Here is an 18,034-nt window from a genome sequence, read left to right as displayed (position 1 = left end):
AGCTGAAAACCCAAATTTTCCATCCAAAAGCAGTTTTTATGGAACATCTTCAACCAGCCTTTCTGCCTCTGCTTGCTAGTCTCTTAGTGCCAAATCCCAAACCCATTAAAGTGAATGGGAGTCTTTCCGTTGACTTTAATTAGCTGTACATCAGTCCCTTCATTACTTGCTTAATACAGGTTTCACTTATTGTTTCCTTGTACCCTGTCTATCTCCATCTGTTGTATCTTGTCTTATCTTAGATTGTAAGCTATTGGGAGCAGAGACAGGCTTTTTGCTCTGTGTTTGTACAGCACCGAGCACAACAGGGTCCTGTTCTATGATTAGTGCTTTTAGGTGCTCCAGTAATACAAATAATAAGTAGTAATAATAACTGTTGATGTTTCAGTGATAGAAAGTGACCCTGGATAGGTCAGTAAGAGCCATCAATCAAGGGCTTCTCATTAGGCGGCAAATAACTTTCCAATTATTTTGTGTTCTACACTGTTTAGAGCTGGTGCAGATTACGTCTGGAATATGCTATAAGGAAAGATGGTTTTCACTCCTTCTCCCCTCTACGTTTACAGCAGTGTGACAAATCCAAGACAGAGACCTTGGAAGATGAGGAGATAGAGACATTTTACAAGATGCTGACTGAGCGGGCGGAGATAGACGGGATCTTCGCAAAATACTCCAGTGCCGAAGGGATCATGTCCAGGGACAACCTGCTGAGGTTCCTCCGAGAAAAGCAGCGGGAGGAGGATGCTGTCCCTGAATCTGCACTCTCCCTGATCGAGAGATATGAACCCAACGAAACAGGTGGGTTGGCAGCACTGGCTGCTCTTTGGGTGAGAGTCTAAGATGCTTGCTCTGGGTAGAGCAATTCCTGGAACTATTTTGCTGCTGTTTCCTTCTGCAGCCTTGCGTGTCCTTGTAGTGCAGCAGCTATCTCTGGTGTGTCAATATTCCAGAATAATGTTAGCAGCTCCGCAGGGATGTGTTGGGTAGACTGGAAAGTGTCTTTTTTCTCAGGTCTTTGCTCTGGTGCAGTACCCAGCAGGAAAGTGGTTGATATAGGGTTTTAAGGGTTGCTGTAGTCCTTGTGGGGAAGCGACAGAGGGTTTATTTAATAATAATCCTTGTATAATATTTAGCACTACTATAGCACCTGTCATCTGATGATCTCAAAGCACTTTACCAAGGCAGATTTGTATTGTCATTTCCATTTTCCAGATGGGGAAACTGAGTCACAAAGAGCTAGATTCACAATAGGATTTAGGCACCTAACTGCCACTTTAAGCACCTAAATCCCAGAATCAGGCCCTACTGGGATTCACAAAACTCCTTCTCAGCTGTCACCAAACTCTGTAGGCACCTAAGCTCACTCGGAGCCTAAATTTTTGGAGTAAAAGTTCCCTAAGTGCATGCCCACGGCAGCCCCAGGCCAGGCATCTGGATAATACACATGACTGGACTATTGGTATAGAAGGGTACAGCTTGCCCACGAAGGACAGGTAGGGAGAAAAGGGAGGAGGGATTGCCTTGTATATCAAAGATGTATACGCTTGTGCTGAGGTTGAGATGGAAATAGGAGACAGACTTCTTAAAAGTCTCTGGGTAAGGATAAAAGGGGTAAAAAACAAGGGTGATGTCATGGTAGAGGTCTATTATAGACCACATAACTAGGAAGAAGAGGTGGATGAAGCTTTTTTTAAACAACTAACAAAATCATCCAAAGCACAGGTCTTGGTGGTGATGGTGGACTTCAACTACCGAGATATGTGTTGGGAAAATAGTGCAGCGAGACACAGATTATCCATCAAGTTCTTGGAATACATTGGAGACAATTTTTTATTACAGAGGGTGGAGAAAGCGATTAGGGGAGAGGCTGTTCCAGATTTGATTCTGACAAATAGGGAGGAACTGGTTGAGAATTGGAAGATGGAAGGCAGCTTGAGTGACAATGGATCATGAAATGCTAGAGTTCATGATTCTAAGGAATGTCAGGAGGAAGACAGCAAAAGAAAGACAATGGACTTCAAGAAGGCAGATGTTAGCAAACTCGGAGAATTGCTAGGTAGGATCCTGTGGGGCAAACCAAGTACTATGGGAATTTTGAGATCTGTGCAGAGCGGGCAGAACTTAGGTTTTCACCTTGGCAGTCCAGGTTTTGGCTTGCGTGTCCGGGTGCCATTTGACAAACCCTGATGTTCAGTTTTTTTGATCTGGGGGGGAAGAAGCAGAGCAGGGGCGGGGCCTTGGGAGGAAGAGATGGAGATGGGGCGGGGCCTCGAGGGAAGAGGCAGAGCAGGGACGGGCTTGGGGGGGAAGAGGCTGAGCAAGGGGTAGCGCCACGGGGGTCTGGTTACCAGCCATTAGAAAGGTGGCAAACCTACCTCACCTATACAAGCCAATGGGAGATGCCAGCAACGGGAGTATGTCCTAAGCCCCACTGCTCTCACATTATTAGTGTTTCCTAGGGAATTTGAGGGATGTGAAGGGGATATAAAGCTAGATGTTCATTTTTTATTCTAAAAGCATTGTCAGGCAAAGGGGCTATCAGCTTCTACTGAACAACACTAACATCTTTAGTGTCACTAAGGCCAAATTCAGCATAGGCAGCTCATTGAAGTCAGTGGGCGCTGTATGCAGACTTCTGTGGGTATAGTTATTAATCCTTTCAGATTTAGTTCTTTGTGACCCAAAAATTTCTTAATGTCTATTGGCCAAGGGGTGCTGAGGGCACAGGTGCCTACTCCATGAGTGCTCCGGGACTGGAACACCCATGAAAAAAAATAATGGGTGCGCAGCACCCACCAGCCACCTGCCGATCAGCTGTTTGGCAGGCCCAGACGATCAGCTGTTTGGCAGCAGGTGGGAAGCGCTAAGGGGAGGGGGCGGAGTGGGGGCAGAAAGAGATGGAGGTAGGGTGGGGCCTTGGGGGAGAGGGCAGAGTGGGGGCAGGGCCTCGGGTGGACACCCACCCACCCGGAAAGAAGAAATTCGGTGCCTGCGGCTGAGGGGCTCCAGGAATCCCCTGGGTCTGATATGTACGTTCTAGTTCACCAAATAATGCCCTGTGAGCTCTCAAATAAAAGCCAGTGTCACACTGGTCATCAATACCATGAACTCATGTATGCATGTTGTGTAAACATGTTTACACATAATATTTGACTGAAAATTACATCCTGTGTCTAGGGACTAGTCACAGGTGAAAAGGTGAAAAACAGGTTTTCTGTCAGACAAGAATGTTTATCTGACAATTCACTGTATGGTTCACGGTGAATCTCCTCTCACCAGTCTGAACCAAATGCTAATGAAGGATTGTGAAAACTTCAAAGCAAGAAGAATAGCATGAAGAGGTGAACAGTGGGGGGTGGGGAGTGGAACCCCATCTGGAGGTGCACATCAAAGGCTTGTTCTGGTCTGTTTGGGGGAACAAAGATGTCATCCTTCACCTAGGACATAGACAGCAAGTTTGCTTCATGAAAGAGGGATCTCAGCCAGGCTTGGTTGAAACCACTGGAGTTAACTTTGGGTGAGATAAGCTTCTTTAGACAAGAGGGTAACTTGTTAGTTAAGTTTAGTCTCTAGAAAGCATGTTATGGTTTTGTTTTATATGTAACCATTTGTTTCCAGTATTCTTACTCATTATCACTGGAATGTCTGAATTTGAGAATGAACTTATTCTTGTTTTCACTGTAAATAGATCTCAGTGCTGTGTTGTTAAGCAAAGTGGTGATCCTGAGTTGAATCTTACAAGCTGGTGTATACTGCTCTTTTGGGAACAGCAGGTCTGGTCATTGGGCGGGGGGCTGGACACAACAAGGAGTGCTCTGAAGACTTGGGGGTTGGTGTGTGCCTTTAGCTAACCTGTTCAGAGAGAGTGGAGGCCTGGAAGGCAGTGCTTGTGTAGCCAGAACCTGGTGGTGGCAGAGAGCTGACCCACAGCAAGGCACAGATAAATCTTCCTCACACTAGGGCAGGTGGTGTTGAGGGGCCTCACAACCCAGGATACCCTTAGGATGTTTCACATTCTTCCAGTACCAAGATGTCATATTTTCACCACTGGTTTATATTTCTTTTATCTGGTAGCCAAGAAACAACAGCTCATGACCAAAGATGGTTTCCTGATGTATCTGCTGTCTGCTGAGGGGAACATATTCAACTCCTCTCACTGTAAAGTTTACCAGGACATGACTCAGCCCCTCAGTCACTACTTCGTGTCGTCGTCACACAATACCTATCTAATGGAAGACCAGATCAGAGGGCCCAGTAGCACAGAGGCCTATATCAGGTAAAGGGGATCTCTCAACACAGATTGTACCAGGATACAGAACACATACAGGCAGACTTGATCCTAGAATGTTCAATTCCACCCTTGCATGAACTGACCCTAACCTTATTGCTGCTTGTTGTGTCTGCCAGCTAGTGGCCAGATGTTGGAGTGACCTCAAACAGCTGCAAACAGGCTAGCCAACAAGAAACTTCCCTGTAGCTGAGCCAGCAGAGAGGTATTGCCAACCCTAAATGTGCAATAATCCTGAGTCAGGCCCCCAAAATAATGAGATTTTAAAACTAATAAATGTAACATGCTTTGTATTTGTCTTCTGGAGTTGGGGACTTCACGGGTCATGTTTTCAAGCTTTTCTCTGCAGCCATGAGGCTAGACATTTACTCTTTTTTCAGTGAAAGCTGAATTCTCAGGCAATAGCATGATTCCAGGAGGAAACCCCCCAAATCACGTGAGTCATGACCAGATTGTGAGCGTTAGTTACACTGAGTAGGTGCTCTGCTACCGTGGCTCTTTTCCTACCTGATGGAATTGTTGGGGAGCAGCAGCTATCTAGTCAAAGCGATGGGGAGGGGGCAGAGGATTTAGCTCAGTGAATTGCTTTCACTGGTTATTTGAATGCATTTTGCAATATCAGGAAATTACTTAATCCTGGTTCCATTGTGATGAACTCTGTAGTTCCCACAGGTCTTGTAGCAGTGCTTATAGGAGATGGGTCACTTTAAGCATATGGGGAATTACTGTACACGTGGCCTCCTGTACACATACTCCTCTGTAGAGAAAAGTGGAAAGATCATCTTCAGAAGCCTACAGTGATGAATATATATAGACAAAAACTTACATTTGAAGGCAGGAAATGACTGAACCAGACAACGCAGGGCAGGGGCTTTCTGAGTGCACATTCAAGATCTATAATCTGTGGGGTGAACTTTCTAAAGGGGATTTAGTCCCATTAAATGCCAGTGGAGTTCACATAGCTACATCAGTGAGCACAGCTTTGAAAATGCATCCCCAACTCCTTGTCAAATCTGCATGAAGAATGCACATGGTCTAGGCCTCTCTGATTGTGGCAGCTACTGATGGCTTCTTTGATCCACTCTCTTTATGCCCAGTCAGCCTTTCCTGATCTGCTCTTCACCATCTCGGAGCTTCCCTAATCTCCTTTCTCTCCACCCCCCCTGTGCTTTTCAGATTCTCCCTTGTCTTCAGCTGCCCTGAGCTTTTCCAATCTCCCCTCTCCTCAGATTCCTTTATGCATTTCTGAGCTTGCTCATCAGTTTCTCTGAGCGCCTCTCTTTTCAGTTGCTCTGATCTCTCTTGAGTGCCCCTCTCCTTAGTCCCATTGCACTTTTACAAGTTCCCGTTTTCACTTACTCTGCACTTGTCAAAGCCACCCATCAGCCTTCAGCGTATATTGAAATGCCCATATACGACATCGTCCCATTTTGGGGAGGGGGGAGAAAAACCCAAATGCCTCCATTCTTTGTTTCCAGAGCCCTGACCAAAGGCTGCCGCTGTGTGGAGCTGGACTGCTGGGATGGTCCTAACTCAGAGCCTGTCATTTATCATGGCTACACACTCACCTCCAAGATCCTCTTCAGTGACGCCATAAAGGCCATCAAGAACTATGCTTTCAAAGTAAGAACAAAGGACGGGCAGGGGAGGTATCCTGCAGCTTCATTTCTTTTCCCTGAGAACAAACAGGCAGACGTCCTGCTCCAGTGAAATATTCAGCTTTCCATTGTGCGTACAGAATGAAACCTGCCTACTTCCATTTCTCATTGGTCCCTTTCTGGGCTGCCTGGCCCTTTGCTGTGAGCAGCACCTGAGGGTTATTGAAATGCTGAGCCCTTTGGGGCAGGGATTGTCTTTGCATTGCACATGGGCACAGAACTTAGTGCGATGGGACCTGGACCCCTACCACAGTGAAGGCAGTAACCAGAAATTAGAACAATAATGCATGTAGGCAATGGGAAACGTAGGCAGTCAAATTAACTTGGCTGTTCAGTTCCTGCTTAGCTTGGCTGTGATGTCTGATGGCTCAGCCTTATTTCTCCAGAGGTTTTAGAGAAATCCATGTGTGTGCATGTGAGGCACTGATGGGAGATATTCCCTCTCTCTTCCTACTGGGAGTAAATTACACGGTGTAGCAATCAAACCTGGGTGCCTTGCATAGCAGGCCCTGGGCTGTCATCCTTTATACCAAGACTGTTGTTCTTCCAGACTCACTGGGGACTCAGGCTTGCTCCTTCTTCTTCAGTTAATTTGCCTTTAGAGTCAACATCCAGTATTCCCCAGGATTTTAGGACGCAGAAATCAGAAGCCTACATTGCAAGGAAATATCCAGGAGGGTGCACAGTGGGTAACACTTCCCTGGGGTCCTAAAACCTGTTAGATGCGTTATCAGGAAAGGAAGAAATGACTTGATGATATAGGATCTATCTTGCCCTCGTATCTGAGCATCTCACAGGCATTAACGGATGTTACTTTCAGAACACCCCTCTGAGGTCAGAAGCATTATCCCCATTTTACAGATGGGGAACTGAGGCACAGGGAAAGTTAAGTGACTTGTTCAAGGTCTGTGGACCAGTTGAGCTGGGAATTGAGACCCTGCCTCCCAGTCCAGTGCCCTAGCCTCTAGATTACGCTTCCTGGGAGGCTTCAGTAGATGGCTACCAAAATAGTGCTATGAATGTGTAATGTTATGTTAATGTGTAATGTTAAATAGTGTAAAGTTACTGTGTATTTGAACTCATTTGTACTGCTGTGTTAACACCCCAGTTTCCACTGAAATGTGCCTTTTGAAAACTGCTAGCAGCACATTGGTTTTGTAACACACGGAGGGAAGAGATTGCCAGAGTTAAACCATGATGTATGTTGCTGTCCTACCACAGACCTCTCCATACCCGGTAATCATTTCCTTGGAGAACCACTGTAGCCTGGAACAGCAGAAGATGATGGCTCAGCACATGAAGACAATCCTAGGGGACATGCTGCTGGTAATGCCAGTTGATGGAAATACATCAGACTTCCCCTCGCCAGAGGTGAGTGGAGCTACTTTACTGCTTTGTATGTTGTTACATGGCCTGCGTTCTTATCAGACTGATGTAATATCACTAACTGTGATAAGGAGAGCCACTGAGGAGTCTCAATTGAAGACAGGCTCTGTGGAACACAGGGAATTTCTGGTTCAGAGGCCAGACAATGTCTCCAGCCCTGTTAGCAATTGCTTTCTCACAGGGTACGTCCAGTCAGCTGGGTATTACAGGTCTGTTTTGCATATGCTCACCTTACACAGAACTTGGTTAATATGACCTTCCAGGGCCTAATGTCCTCTGGATACTGGAGTTATCCTAATTAGTTTTAGTGTATATGAGGTGAAGACTAGCTCCTTGGGAGAAGTAGCTAGGGGAGTTGTCCCCATGCTTCTGAATAGGCAGAATTGACCACTGCTTGATTCTAATATAGAGGAGCAGCACTGTTCTGTACTGAAAAAAGAAGAAAGCTCTCACTGGCTTGTTTTCTGCTGCCCTTCAGTCCCTTGGAAGCTATTCCATGAGGATTCTGGCCCCTTCCCAGGGAGTAGACAGAGTAACTGAGACAGCCATGCTGCATTGATTTCCCCTTCCCTACCTCAACACGCCTGGGGAAAATGAGTGCAGTTTACTACAAACCGTGTCATGTTGCAGACTCTCTTCCCACTGAGAGAGATTCTGAGGGCAGTGGTGACTTGGGGAGTAATAGAGAGCATGGGGGCTGCGTTGTCAAGGGATTGCAAGGAGGGGGAAAGCTGGGTGGCAGTGCAGAGGCAATGGATCTTTGCATGGAGGCCCCTTGCCAGTGGCACGTGCCTAGAGATCCTTGCACATCAGTGCAGCCCATGAGTTTGGGGAGCTGACCTAGGCCTGATAGGGGAGGAAGGGACCCAGCAGACTGACGAGGTAAGTCAGTGAGTTAACACTGGTGGGCCCTTGGCTGGCTCCTATCCATGCTGCTAATAAATTTAATACAGAGCTGAACTCATTAGGACTGTTGCAGTCAATTAGCCAGAGTTTCACTCAGCTGGGAGTGAGGCAGCGTAGCTCCCTGGATGCCAACGACACCGATCTATACCAGCTGAGAATCTGTCCCGCTCTATGAGACTTCAGCTTGATTCCAAAACAGCAGCACATGGAGAAGATACAGCGACAAAAATGGCAATGGATTAACTAGGGCATTTTGAATGCTTTTTTAAATTCTTATTTTTACCCAAACCTTCATTGGCCCAGAAAGTGCTGGGAGGAGTTTGTGGATGGGGAAAATCCAATGGTCAGTGCAGGAGAGAGGGGAGGGAGAAAAGCGGTCAAAAATACCATAGGAATTTGCAAAAAGAAGAAGTGGGCTGTAGTCCACGAAAGCTTATGCTCTAATAAATTTGTTAGTCTCTAAGGTGCCACAAGTACTCCTGTTCTTTTTGCGGATACAGACTAACACGGCTGCTACTCTGAAACCTGTCATAGGAATTTGGCGTCTCTCGTGTTCTGCTGTATTTTAAGGCATTTGGGAGCGTTACCTTGTATTTGTACAGTAAAATGGGGCCCTGTTCTTGGTTGATCCCTAGGCATTGCTATAATAAACAGGATTTATTATTATGAATAAACGCACCATTGTTCCACTGGGACCTTTGCATTAGGGAAAAGAATTTCACTCCATAGTTAAGCACTGACTGTGCCGTGGCTCGTGCAGGAATAGGACACACCCCGAGGTTGGGGATTGAATAAGATTTTACTGAGTTGGAGAAGCAAGCTCTTGAGGGATTGTGTTACTGGCTTTCCCCTCACTTCCTGGCTCCTTGTTTGCCCTCAGTGCAAAATCCTGAAATCAGCTGATTGCTTTCCAAAGGGCTGTTAACTCTTTGTAGCCCAGGAAAATTATATATATAAATAAATCTTTAACAAATAAAATGGGAAATAATAAATCAAACAAGAACCAAAGACATTTTGTACATTTTTGTTTCCTGCTCTCCACCTGATGTGCACTCTGGCTCCTCTGATAGACAATGGGCCAGCTCCTCTGCTGGAGTAAATCAGTGTCGCTGCATTAAAGCCAATGGAGCTATGCGGATTTATATTAGCTAAAGATCTGGCCTAGTCAGCTTTTTTTTTTAAAAAAAGGAAAAATAGTGGTATCAAAATAATTCCTCACTTTTTTCCTCCTGTACTATACCTCCATCTGCCTAACATCTGTGCCTAGTAGAATCTTTTCTCAAGACCAAATTGTTGACTGTTGTAGAAAATACTTTCATTTATAACTGATACGTAAAAAACCTTCCTTGATTTTCCACTTTCTAGTAAAGCTGGCAAGAGGGAGGGGGCAGTGAATTTTTTATTAGAAAAAAATGTGTCCATTTATTTTCTCAGTTTGGAATCCACCCCTGGCAAACAGCTAGAAGGCTGTAAACAAAATGCAAAGCAGGAGAAGCATCATTATGGAATCCGTTGGCTGGGTAGTTTTAGGACTTAAAGAAATATACCACACTGCAGGAAAAGGGCAGTTGACACAGTTTAGATTCGCACTAATAAATGACGGTGCTGTCCAGGGTGTGTATCTAATTTGGTAGGTCCTAATCCTACAAACCGTTACTGATGTGAGCAGTCCTTATGCACATAAGTAATCTCATTGCCTACTCACATCAGGGGCAGTTAACCCTGTTGCCAAGGGCCAGCAAAATCCCCTGCATCACTTAAGCTACGCCCAGGGTTGCCCAGGGAGGTCCACTGGCAGATAGCTGCATGGATGCCAGTGCACCCCCACGGGCCATGGAACCAGTCTGTGTAACATCCCTGCATAGGCCGGCATGGAAGGCTGCTGTGGGGCTTGGAGGAGAAAGGAGAGGCTAGAGTCACACATATAGTGGGGTTTGACCTCCTCAGCCACTCTTCACTCCACCAGCCCGGAGCACAAACAGTCTCCTAGCAGCACTGGGGCTAGGCACTTTATACAGATGGATGGTTGATTTGCATTGCTGGGCACATGGTATGTCAATTCTCACATCCAAGGTAAAGATGTACAATGGATAATCCCATCTTAGCCCCACTAGTTCACCCTCCATGGAAACTTCCTTCTCCATGAAACCATCTTCCCCTGGAGAAAGCAACAAAGAGTCCTGTGGCACCTTATAGACTAACAGACGTCTCCAATACGTCTCCAATACGCTCCAATACATCTGTTAGTCTATAAGGTGCCACAGGACTCTTTGTTGCTTTTTACAGATCCAGACTAACACGGCTCCCCCTCTGATACTTCCCCTGGAGGTTTCCCTGATAAGTCTCTCTAAGTTTGTCTCTCTTGTTCTTTATCACGTTGCACGTGACCTCCTGGGAGGAAAACATCACTCTACCTAGGAACAAAATCCAGTGGCTTCATTTGCCATTCTGAAAGGCATCTGGCTTTTTATTTTCCCCTGTCTCTCAGAAAGCTCATTCGGGAGCCAAGTGGAAGAAATAATTAGATCAGAATGGAACAATAACTCACGGGTGGGTGATCCTAACTACAGAGCATGCAGAAAATAGCCTCGCCAGCCCAGCACCGGAATTGAACTAAAGCACGTTAATGTTCTTGGTGACTAGAGGAATCAGATGGGTTAAATAATAAAGAGTCCTCATAAAACACTCCAGACTGATAGAGTGGCTAGCTCTTGCTGTGACCCTGACATCCCCATGCAGGCATTTAGCCAATGGCTTCTCACCTTGACGACAGCATCTCCCTTCTCAGGGGCTGCCCCAGAAGCCATTGCTCTATGGGCTGGTGTGCCCAGAGTGCTGCTGCCCACCGTCTCACATACAGAAAGACATATGACCATGACCCCCTGGCCTCTCAACACTTCAGAGTTGTTAACTCTCCATGGCGTGGCCCCCTGCCCATCTCACCTTCCTTGGGCTTGAGTCACTCCTCAGTGGCAGAACATCTGCCCGAGTCAGAGCCATCATTGCACAAGTCTCCTGCAATCCCCAGTCCGCTGTGGTGTGTGTACACTGCAATTAAAAACCCGTGGCTGGCCCATGTCAGCTGACTTGGGCTCAGGCTACGGGGCTGTTTATGAGGTTGGGGCTCGGGCAAAGTGGGGGGGTCCCAAAGCTCAGGCTGCAGCCCAAGCTGGAACGTTTGCACCGCAATTAAACAGCCCCTTAGACCGAGACCCGCGAGCCCAAGTCAGCAGGCGTGGGCCAGCTGCGGGTTTTTAATTCCAGTGCAGACATACCCTGTGAGACCTGGAGTGAGCTTGTGCCATCCATAGAGTAGCAGTGCTGCCCCGAAAGACCAGGCCATTTGGTCAAGCAACTTACTCTGAAAGCCTTTTCCATCAGTGTTTCTTTTGAGTCGTGCGTGCGTGTGTGTGTGTGTGTGTGTGTGTGTGTGTGTGTGTGTGTCCCTCTACCTCCTCTCCCGGCTCCTCTTCTGTGTCTTTTCCCGAAGTTATTCCAATGTTGGAGGGAACCGCCTTTGCCGCCCCTCCATTCTGGGCTAACTTTCCTCTCTCTCCGCCGCTCTTAAAAACCTCACCGGAAAATGTCTCTCCTCCTCTCTTGCTGATGCCCCTTAATTTTTCCCATCCTCTGCCGTTTTTTCTCATTTAACTTCATTGTGCAGTTATTGCTATGTCACCCTGCAAAGCAGCTCGGGAGACAATTTCCCTGCAAGACACTGTACAAAATAAGGGTGTAATAAGAATTAGTGTATTGGATCTTCAGAGCCCTTGACAAGCAGTATCTCATTAACCCTCACAGCTCCCCTGTCAGATAGGTAGGAAAGTATCTTTATTCTGCACACTGGGGAAACTGGGACATGGTGCTGAGCCCTTTTAATTCTCACCTGAATTTAGCCCCTACCAGGACCATGCCCACAGGGGGGATAAGTAAAGTGCCCAAGGCTATGTATCAGGTCAGTGACAGAACCGTATAAAGCTCTTTCACCTGTGCTATCGAGGAGCTCAGACTTGATGAGCTAATGGTCCCTATGAATCTATGAAACTGTGTGTGATGCACTTGGAGCTACTTTGTAATAACTTACGAATACTGTGTGTCGGCCGGGTTATTGGGATGTTTACTTTGTGCGTAGACTGGTTGAGTTTAAAAGGGGCTGTTGGGAAAAACAAGCAGGATGGAAACGAATGCTGAAGATAAGCCACTTCTCAGCAAATGCCGGAGAGTTGTTAAGAGACAATGCCACGGCAGGGGAAGGCTGGGAACACAGGAGATCAGAAGAACCCGGGCAAGTTTAAAAAGGAACATTGTCAAAGGGGGTGGGGAGGGATATTTGGGAGGGGCGTTGAGGGCATCAGACTGAGACACCAGGGACCTGCTGGGGAGTCTGAAGAAGTTAGGGCTACCTAAGTGACCATCAGAGGATGATAGGGCTTTAGGTAAGATAGCTACGCCTGTAGACTGTTTAGAGAAGAAGGATTTTAAGATAACAAATGCTTTGTTCCTGTTGTTAAAATAACCTTGGTTCGAAAAGGCTGTCTGGTCATGTATGCCACTGGTCAGACTCCCACAGCGTAGACCCACCAGTGCCTGAACTCAGCATGGTGGATGTGCAGGGTATTGCAGCACGGAGGTCTGAGAGCAGGAGAATCACAGGATTCCACCCTAGGGAAGGCTAAAGGCACGAGGGCTGAGACATGCAGGGCTGCACTCAGAGAGACCAGAAGGCCGGCAGAGGTGTGGCTAGTTCTGCAGCCGGGACTCTCTATCCCTGGCTTCTAGTCCTGAGTTTCTTAGAAAGAAGTTTCTTAGAATATCAGGGTTGGAAGGGACCTCAGGAGGTCATCTAGTCCAACCCCCTGCTCAAAGCAGGACCAATCCCCAACTAAATCCCCAAATGGCCTCCCAATCCTGCTGCCTCTCAGGATATATTGTGTTGTATTTGACCTTGTGCTTCCCACAGGTAAACGAAGTGGGTTTTGTGGTCAAGTCTTGCCAGTTGCCATTACTTACTGAGGCATTTCAGGAACGCTGAGGCTTCTACATAGCACAAAGGACGTGCACAGCAGAGCTGAACTAATGAGTTGATTCTCTTTCCCCTCAGGCGTAGTTTGGCAGGAACTACTTAATATCACATGGAGGGAAACCGCGACTGCCGTAACGAGAGTTTAGTTTTTTTTAACTTCATCCTGGGGGAAAGCCACTGAAAATCAGGATGTCAGCATCTCTTGTTCCAGATAGACATACTGACTGACAGTATGTCAATGCTCAGCATACATGCCTCATGGAAATTAGGTTCAGTGCAACTTTTATTGTAGTACAGCAGTGGTCACCAACCGGTTGATCGCAATCAACTGGTCGATCCTAGAGGATCTCCCAGTCGATTGTGATCTCTAGCGGCACAACGGGGCTGCCGCTAAAACAGGCTCCCTGCCTGCTCTGGCCCCACTGTGCTCCTGGAAGCAGCCAGCGTGGCCCCGGGGGTGGGGGACAGGGGTCTCCCTCCTCACACTGCTCCTGACTACAAGCACTGCCCCCACAGCTCCCATTGGTTGGCAACGTGGAGCTGTGGCCAATGGGAGCTGTGCAGGGCGGTGCTTGCAGAGAGGGGCAGCGTGTGGAGCCATGTGCCACCTGCCCCCCAGGGGCCACAGGGACGTGTTGGCCCCTTCCAGGAGCGGCATGGGACCGAGGTAGGCTGGGAGCCTGCCTTAGTGGCAGCCACACTACACCACTGACCGGGAGTCGCCAGAGGTAAGTGCTGCTCAGTGGGAGGTCGCACCCCAACCCCTGGGCCCTGAGCCAGCACCCCAAACTCCCTCCTGCACCCCAAAACCCCTCCTGCACTCAAAGCTCCAGCCCTGAGCCCCCTCCTGGAGCCAGCACCCCAAACTCCCTCCTGCACCCCAATCCCCAGCCCTGCCCCCCTCCCAGAGCCAGCACCCCGCACCTCCTCCTGCACCCCAACACTCTGCCCAAGCCTGGAGCCCCCTCCTGCACCCAAACTCCCTCCCAAATCCTGCACCCTTCATCCCCTCCTGGGGGAGGGGGTGGTGTGAGTAGGGCAGGGCTTTGGGGAAGGGGTGGGGCCTCTGGGATGGGGCAGGGTAGATTCTGGATTGCCCTTAAATTCAAAAAGTGATTTTGGGTGTAAAAAGGTTGGAGACCTCTGTAGTACAGCATCTTCTACAGAAACAGGAGCCTGAAATGCTTCACACAGCTCAGTTATGAACCGCACCTCTGTGTAAGAGGGTAGCACCAAGACCAGTGTGCCACTTAGCTCTCAAAATAGGACTTAAGACTGACCTACCAACAGCGAAGGGGGAATTTCACCGTCACTGATAAATACCAAATCACAACAGAATTAGAGAGAAATCAAGAGTAATAGGCAAGGGGGGGTGGAGGGGAAAGACATTATTCATAGGCCAAAAAGGGACCATTGTGATCAAGTAGTCTGGCCTCCTGTATAACACAGGCCAGAGAGCTTCATTGATTCTTGCATCAGCCCATAACTTCGGTTCGAGGTAGAGCGTATCTTTTAGAAAGACCATCCAAACTTGATTCAAAGACTCAAAAAATGGGGAAAGATTACTAGTCCCTTCTTGCCGGCAGAGAGCTGAGGAATTAAGTGATTTGCCTAAGGTTTCGCACAACGTCAGTGGCAAAGTTGGGAATTAAATCTAGATCTCCTACATTTTATGCCATGGCCCTAATCACAAGACCATCCTTTTTCTTTCTTCTGGACCCAGAAATGAGGCTGGGGCCAGGAGGCCTGAAATGCCCTTCCCTAGAGAGCTCTGTGATAAAAAGGCAGCGTCACAGAGATAAAGTACCAATGAGGCGGAGAGGTAATTACTAATAGCAACACACAGCTTTTATATACAGTAGAGGCTGCTCCAGAATCTGCATGGGAGAAGGCTCTTGCGCTAGTGAGATGAAGTTCACCCTTGTGGAGAGTGCCAGCATGAGGCCTAACAATCCCCCTGTTTGAAGGCTTGAGTGGGATGTAAGTGGTGCATAGGCCTCTGTGCGGGGATGAATTTCTCCTGCAGGGTTTAGATGTTATGAAAGGACAGAGGAATAGGGGGATGCTAAAATACTGCAGGGCGTAAGGAAGGTGTAAAGAGAGGGAAGCTCTATGGAGAGTGTTTAAAAAAGGGGGACGGATTTCAACTGGCTCCTGAAATGAATGCAGAGAAATGAAAGGCTCACCAGTGCATTTAGTCTGACCTCCTGTATACCACAGACCACCTGCACCCTCATACTCACTCCAACAACTGCAATTAGACCAAAATATTGCACCTCTAAGGAGACACAACTAGTTTATGCCCTAGGCAAAGAATAGGAAGGGCTGGAGTGCACCAATCCCTGAGGCCCTAGCAGTGGCAGGAAATCAAGTGAAATATACCCAGATGAGGACGGGCGATGTCTGTTCCTGCCATATGTTGCCTGGTAATTGGTACCCTCCTGCTGGCAGCTTTTGTGCAGTCTTTGAGTGCCAGGAGGGTTGTTCCAATGTAAACAGCTTATTTGTGATGTCTTAAGAAAAAAAAAAAAAAAAGCTTGGCTCCTTTATCAGGTTTCAATGGTAAATTTCAGTTCAAGCCAGACTTGGTGGTGAGGCCAGCAAAATCTCCTGCAACATCACTGCTTGATGTGTCAGGCTGGTCTCTGCTGAGACACGGTACAATGCGCTGTCACCCACAAAGAGAGTATAATGTTCTTTGAAAACTGTTTGATTGCTTTAAAAAGATCCCTGGTTTACTACAGCCCTGTCATTTAAGAACAGCATGACTGTTGCCTCTCCCATCACAGCACTCAGAAATCTAGAGGAACGATTGTTCAGTGGTTAGGGCGTTAGCTGAGGATTTGGGAAACCCAAGCTCAATTCTTTGCTCCACCACAATCATCCCATGTGACCTTGGGCAAGGCACTTAGCCCCTTAGTTCCCCAGCTATAAAATGTGGCTACGAGCACTGCCCTGCCTCAGGGGGGTGTTGAGAGAATAAATACATTTAAGACTGTGGGTGCTTGGCGGGACATAAAAGAATGGGGGAGTGCATCATACCAAAGTGAGCAGAGTGGTTTATTCGTGGATTCCATCTTTCCTTGGGAAGATAAGGACAGTGCTGTGCACTGAGGGTAGGATTTTCCTAACCCTCAGCACTGACTTAAGCACCCAAGCTGGAGTCAGTGGTACATGTCCGACTGTGTTCGCTGGGAGCAGAGGTGGGCCGGTGCTAAGTGCTTTTGAAAATCCTTGAGTGAAAAAGTAACGAGCTGCAGAGGGTGCTAGTGGAGTTCATACATTGTAAGGCCAGAAGGGACCATGCTGGTCATCTAGCCTGCCCTCCAGTGTAATACAGGCCAGAGAATGTCACCCAGTGATCCCAGCATCAGGCCCATAGCGTCTGTTTGAGCCATAACAGAACTTCTAAAAAGATGTCCAGTCTTGGTTTTAAGACGGCAAGTGATGGAGATTCTACCACATCCCTAAGTAAATAGTTCCAATGATTCATTACCCTCACTGTTAAATGTTTGCCACTTGTTTCTCGTCTAAATATATCTAGCTTCAGCTTCCGACCCTAAAGTGCCCTCTACTATCAGAAATCTTTCCCCCGTGTTGCTACTTGTAGATCATGGTCAAGTCACTCGGGACCTTCTCGTGGGTTGTGATAAGCCATATAATACACAAATTGAATGTCTTGGGCCAGCTCCTCAGCTGGTGCAAATTGGCATTGCTGTATTGGAGGATACTGATCTGCTCCAGTGGGGGATCTGGCATCTAATCTTTTTGTTTTGCATATAAAGAGTCTGTCTGTGAGATGTGCTAAAAACCCAGAGTGCTCCTTGAGTCTGAGCACAGAATATCTTCCAAGCTGGCCCTGACCATTGTCCAACATACTGAGCAGTGCATCGTGATCATGTGGAATCCTTTGGTCAAATACGTGCTGTCACTTTCTGGCATATAGCCCTTTTCAACCATGGCTCTCAAGCCGTTTACAAAACGGTGTAAGTTTCCCTATCCACATTTTACAGATGAGGGAACAGAGGCAGAAGGAGGTTAAGTGACTTGCAGAAGGTCACCCCGCGAGGCAGTAACAGAGCCAGGAATACATCCCATTTGTCCTAACTCCCAGTCTTGTTCTGTGACCACTGGGCGATGTTAGATATTCAAAAAGAGTTGGATAATTTTGTAGCCTTTAATAGGACTCGTAGTTATGTCTAGTCATTTAAGGTGGATCACACTGCATGTTTCAGAGAGCATGCTGATTACCTGGGGCATTCAGACAGGAACTTTTTCTGATCATCGGTTTCTGCAGATAGGCTGGGAGGTGGTTGCCATTCTTTGAAATCTCAGGCATTGGCCACTTCAGGGTGTAGGGTACAGCCTTGGTGGGCTGATGGCTTTGTCCATTAACTGGATCCCTTTGGCTAATAACCAGTGACTGGTGAAGCTCAAATGGGCCCTGGTCCTGCCGAGCATCCTTCTCTGATTTATTACAGATCAGGCCAGATTCTGCTCTGATTTACACCCGTTTTTGCCACAACTCCTTTTGCAGCAATTAAAGGGGAAGATCCTTGTGAAGGGAAAGAAGTTGAACAGCCTGGAGGAAACCATAGGGATGAACGGGAACAGTAGCATAGAGGCTGAAGATGTCTCCGATGAGGATGAAGCAGCCGAAATGGAAGATGAGTCTGTGAAGAAGGAGGTAGAGCAGAAGAGGACGGTAAGTCAAAGCCCTGACCGGATCACTGAATGGGAAGAATTATGTGGAGAGGGAAAGGGCATAATCTA

The 18,034-nt window shown here is 47.4% G+C and overlaps 1 protein-coding gene across 2 annotated transcripts in view; it reads left to right on the top strand.

The window, feature by feature from the left end:
- Positions 1-18,034, top strand: part of PLCD1 (phospholipase C delta 1) — a 93,262-nt gene that overhangs the window by 56,811 nt on the left and 18,417 nt on the right. For both annotated transcript variants that reach the window (XM_034759904.1, XM_034759903.1), the window contains exons 5-9: positions 567-798; positions 4,075-4,276; positions 5,767-5,911; positions 7,168-7,317; positions 17,799-17,966. In XM_034759904.1, the coding sequence (XP_034615795.1) occupies positions 567-798; positions 4,075-4,276; positions 5,767-5,911; positions 7,168-7,317; positions 17,799-17,966 (897 nt within the window). The remainder of the gene's footprint in view (positions 1-566; positions 799-4,074; positions 4,277-5,766; positions 5,912-7,167; positions 7,318-17,798; positions 17,967-18,034) is intronic.

The sequence above is a fragment of the Trachemys scripta genome, chromosome 2 (genome assembly GCF_013100865.1).
Source record: "Trachemys scripta elegans isolate TJP31775 chromosome 2, CAS_Tse_1.0, whole genome shotgun sequence".
NCBI classification, from domain to species: domain Eukaryota; kingdom Metazoa; phylum Chordata; order Testudines; family Emydidae; genus Trachemys; species Trachemys scripta.
The sequence above is the reverse complement of the archived record's forward strand: the minus strand, read 5'-3'. Positions and strand labels throughout refer to the sequence as shown.